Source organism: Triticum aestivum, chromosome 5D, assembly GCF_018294505.1.
Source record: "Triticum aestivum cultivar Chinese Spring chromosome 5D, IWGSC CS RefSeq v2.1, whole genome shotgun sequence".
Taxonomy (NCBI): domain Eukaryota; kingdom Viridiplantae; phylum Streptophyta; class Magnoliopsida; order Poales; family Poaceae; genus Triticum; species Triticum aestivum.
In genome coordinates, this window is record NC_057808.1 from 74,875,173 (window position 1) to 74,879,727 (window position 4,555).

At 44.6% G+C, this 4,555-nt stretch overlaps 1 protein-coding gene across 2 annotated transcripts; it reads left to right on the top strand.

Moving 5' to 3' along the window:
• The first annotated feature begins 2,001 nt into the window (after positions 1-2,001).
• On the top strand, positions 2,002-3,921 carry LOC123124380 (probable LRR receptor-like serine/threonine-protein kinase At3g47570). Of its 2 annotated transcripts, none has more exons than XM_044545003.1 (2): positions 2,002-2,922; positions 3,475-3,921. In XM_044545003.1, the coding sequence occupies exons 1-2, from the start codon at positions 2,205-2,207 to the stop codon at positions 3,846-3,848; spliced, it is 1,092 nt and encodes a 363-aa protein (XP_044400938.1). In that variant the 5' UTR covers positions 2,002-2,204; the 3' UTR covers positions 3,849-3,921. The 2 variants fall into 2 exon arrangements, with proteins under 2 accessions (XP_044400938.1, XP_044400939.1); XM_044545004.1 differs by having other exon boundaries at positions 2,002-2,862.
• Positions 3,922-4,555: the final 634 nt, after the last annotated feature.

A 4,555-nucleotide genomic window follows, 5' to 3' on the forward strand; every position in this document is an offset into this window, starting at 1 on the left:
TGTATTTACACATATCGAGCATATTGTGTCTATGATTGAAATGCTTGGTATGTGTAGGATCCGACAACCTAGTTGTCTATCCTTAGTAGCCTCTCTTATGGGGAAATGTAGTCTAGTGCTTCCACTTAGCCATGGTAGTCTGCTACGGCCCGGTTTACCGGAGTCCTGTTAGCCGAGTTACTACTGCTCCGGAACACTTAGACCGGCCGGCATGTGTCCTTCTTCGATCCTGTCTCTGTCCCTTCGGGGAAATGTCACGCGGTGTCTTTCGGAGTCCTGTTAGCCTGCTACAGCCCGGATTCCCGGAGTCCTGCTAGCCCAGTTGCTATAGCCCGAATTCACTCGCTGATGACCGACGCGTTCGTTGCTGGGTCATGTATGCCTGTCCCTGTAAGTTAGTGCCACTTTGGGTTCACGACTAGTCATGTCGGCCCGGGTTCTCTGTCATATGGATGCTAGCGGCACTATCATATACATGAGCCAAAAGGCGCAAACGGTCTCGGGCCAGGTAAGGTGGCACCCGTGGGAATACCGTGCGTGAGGCCGCAAAGTGATATGGTGTGTTACATGCTAGATCGATGTGGCTTAGAATCAGGGTCCTGACACTGCCCCGACACACGGCGTTCCACCTTCGGATACTGTGTCTAGCGGCGGCCCACGGTCTCTCGGTCTAGTGCCGAGGCTAAGTATCGTGTCGTGGCTAACGTCGTTGCTGAGTGCTCCTGGCTTCGGCAACTTCTCTATGAGCTCTCTTGTCCTGTTGGCAAGGCCACCGTTGTGTATTGCGACAACGTCTCTGCCGTCTACCTCTAAGCCAACCACGTTCACCATTGCCGTACCAAACATATTGAGCTGGATATCCACTTTGTTCCGGAGCAGGTGGCTCTTGGCCACGTTCGAGTTCTTCACGTGCCTACCTCTCAGCAGCTTGCGGATATCATGACGAAGGGGTTGCCGATGTCGGTTTTTGAGGAGTTTTGGTTCAGTCTTTGCGTCGGTGCCGATGCTTTGACTGCGCGCGGGGGGGGGGGGGGGTGTTGAGCAACCTATGTATTCGTATATACACATGTACTCTAATCTCCGCCCATCTCATTAGGGTTTAGTTCTGGACGTGATGATCACCCTGTACATCTTATATTGGCACTAGATGCCTGTGAATATACGCGTGTTGCATCCTATTGTCTCTCTACGAAGCCGTTGCCAATCCCAGAAAAAAACGATGTCACTAGGTTGAAACTTTTTCCGTCAATGGTTGTACCTTTCTCTACCGCCGGTTGCAGCTTTTAAGGTTGTGCGTTGCCAGCTCCCAGCTTGGCCATCTCTGGGTTGAAGCGTTTGTAGTCAGTGGTCGTAGCTTTCTTGGCCACTGGCCGCAGCATTTGCCGTTGTCGGTTGCAGCTTCTCCATGCACCTGGGCCGCAACTCCCAAGGTCTTTGGTTCCAGCAAAAAATGACGGCGATCGCAGCAATTGGTGCTGCTGGTTGCAGCTCCGCTGCGAGCCGGTCGCAGCCCTCGCTTTCTTCTGTTCTAGCAAAAAACGGAGTTAGCCGCAACACGTAACACCTCATAGCTTCGCTGGCCCATGGCTGTCGCAGTGCCTGCTGCCTGGCCCTTGCAAAATCGCAAGCTGCAGCATGCCGGGGCGCGGTCATAGATTGAGGTGGCGATTTGAATTGAAGTAGACGATAGCCACAATGTGCATACATGGCTGTGGTTTTGTCTCACCCTGTAGATAAGGTTGAGGGGAGAAAGGGCAGTGTGTGGAGGACAGGGATGGCTGCTATACATACGATACGATGGATTGGTTGCCTCGATCCAACGCAGACGGCAGACCTGAGGACCGATGGATTAAGTGCCATTCGTAGGACGCGCGCGCGATCGGCCCAATTGCTGGCCGGCCGGCCGTTCCTAAACATTTACTACCAATTTACAAAGACCATCTGCGAAGGGGCTCATCGAGAGAACGAAGCTACGTATGTATACACACTGCCACATACTTTTCAGCCAGCATTGACCGAGCCAGGGCTCAATCAGGGGCATCTCCGTAAATTGCAATCCCTGCCAACCATGACTTTTCTCTCTACCTAGCTTCCTTTTCACCCGGGCCATCCATCAATATAAGCACATCCAGGCTCCACCGATGCAGCAACCAACACTCCAGCAAATACGTGTAGACACATAGATCAAACAAAGTGAAACCCCAATGGCCTCCAGTTTGCTGATAATCATACTCCCGGGTGCCACTATAGCTCTTGGTGCTACTGCTTTTTGCTTCTACACTTGGTGCCTCTCAATCGGAAAGAAACTTGAGAAAGGCAAGGTCGAAGCTTCTATTGATCTGGAAGACCCGGTAAGTCATCAGTTAATCTCTCATGTCGATCTTGTCCGCGCCACAGATAATTTTAGTGAAGATCACATGTTGGGATTTGGGGGCTTTGGAAAAGTTTTTAAGGGCCAACTGAGCAGCGGTTTGGTGGTTGCAATAAAGGTTCTTGACATGCGATCCAAGCACAGCGTTAAAAGTTTTGACACGGAATGTCGTGTGTTCCGCATGGCGCGGCACCGCAACCTGATACGGGTAATCAACACATGCTCTAACATGGACTTCATAGCACTAGTGTTGCAGTACATGCCCAACGGCAGCTTAGACATGCTACTTCACCACTCAGAAGATGGGGGAAGACAATTCGGGTTTCGTGAGAGGTTAGGTGCTATGCTTGACGTATCAATGGCAATGGAGTATCTGCACCATGGATACCATGAAGTGGTTTTGCATTGCGATTTGAAGCCTAGCAATGTATTGTTTGATGAGGACATGACTGCACACGTGGCAGACTTTGGCATTGCAAGGTTACTACAAGGTGAGGATAGCTCAACGATCTCTTCGAACATGCCTGGTACAATTGGATACATGTCACCAGGTACTTAAGATTGACTATATTGCTTTATATATATATATATATATATATATATATATATATATATATATATATAGTTACTATTCATCATCCAGGGTGCAGAATAAGTTATTCTTCACTCGAGGTAATCTTACGATCATATCATAATTAAATTACGTTTGGAATTCAAATAGTTACATTCCTATTGATTCACTACGTAAAATTTGGCATAAAAAATAAAAACATAGGTCATAAGGCAAGAAAATTTGCAGTTTATGTGTATTTTACACTATGTTTTTACGTTTGTAATTTTACATATTATGAAATATTTTTTACGACGATTATATATATTATTACGGTCTCTTTTTATGTCGGAAATAAGACAAAACTTACGAAACGTAAAATTACGGTCCATTGATGGTAAAATAGAGGAGGTGAAGAATAACTATTATATATATATATATATATATATATATATATATATATATATATATATATATATATATATATATATATCCATTTCTTGTTAGACTCATGAGTCATGTTGAAACCTGTGTTCATGTTTTGATTGTGTAGAGTATGGATCATATGGAAAAGCATCACGACTGAGTGATGTGTTTAGCTACGGAATAATGCTCCTTGAAGTTTTTACTGGAAGGAAGCCTACAGATGCTATGTTCGTCGGAGAACTAAGCCTTAGGCGATGGGTTTACCAGTCATTTCCCTCAGAGCTGACCCATGTTGTTGATGCCCGGCTACTGCAAGACTCCTCTTCAAGTTGCAACTTGCACGGTAACTTTCTTCTGCCGGTATTGGAAGTTGGTTTGCTTTGCTCCAATGACTCGCCTTGCAATAGGATAAAGATGAGCGATGTGGTCGTTATGCTAAAAAGTATTCAAATGAAGTACACTGCATGGGCTGTTGAGACATCACAGAGAGCAACACCATGATTGATCACTCTTGCTTCGATATATTTATGCATATCTTTTTAGAAAATGGAATATGGTATTACCCGTGGTCTATACCAATTTGTGTATACTAGTCATCAAACCGGGCGTCCGCACGGGCTAGTGATTTTGAAATTTTGAAAGTAGAAAGGAAACCGAAGACCTTTTCGTTTTAATATGTAAGTGTTCGAAATGTATGCGAACTTGGAAGGCAATTTTCTCCTAACCGATAATTATACATCATGAATTAAGAGAAAAAATACAAGTATGTGACAATTAGAATGAAGTAAAATAAAATATGGACTTCCAAGAAACATTTAAAAGGAATCACATGCCCAATAGAAGAATCAGTAACACGTATACATGGTAATCAGAACTGGAACCTAATTAGTGTAGTTGTACTTGTTATGTATAGAAGGAAACATGGAATCGAGCATTGTTACTATAGACGAAGGACGTCAAATAATGTACTTGTTCCTCTTCAGCTTGAAGGACGTGGATAAGTGAAACTATGGTTCTGAATCAAGTAATCACATTATCATATAAATGTTCCGACATATGTATGTACATGCACATGAACAAAAGAAATACATCAATATCTATGTTTCCGCAAAAAAGAGGTGTTTTGGCTTGTGGATGCAGTTGCACCTGGGATGAAAAAGAAATCAAGAAATATAATCCCTCCATCCATATTAATTATTGTTGATTTA

Excerpts from the sequence above, each read along its gene's own strand:
- LOC123124380 (XM_044545003.1), top strand. The coding sequence starts at position 2,205 with ATGGCCTCCAGTTTGCTGATAATCATACTCCCGGGTGCCACTATAGCT. Across the intron at positions 2,923-3,474 it reads AATTGGATACATGTCACCAG|AGTATGGATCATATGGAAAA; the intron begins GTACTTAAGATT and ends TTGATTGTGTAG.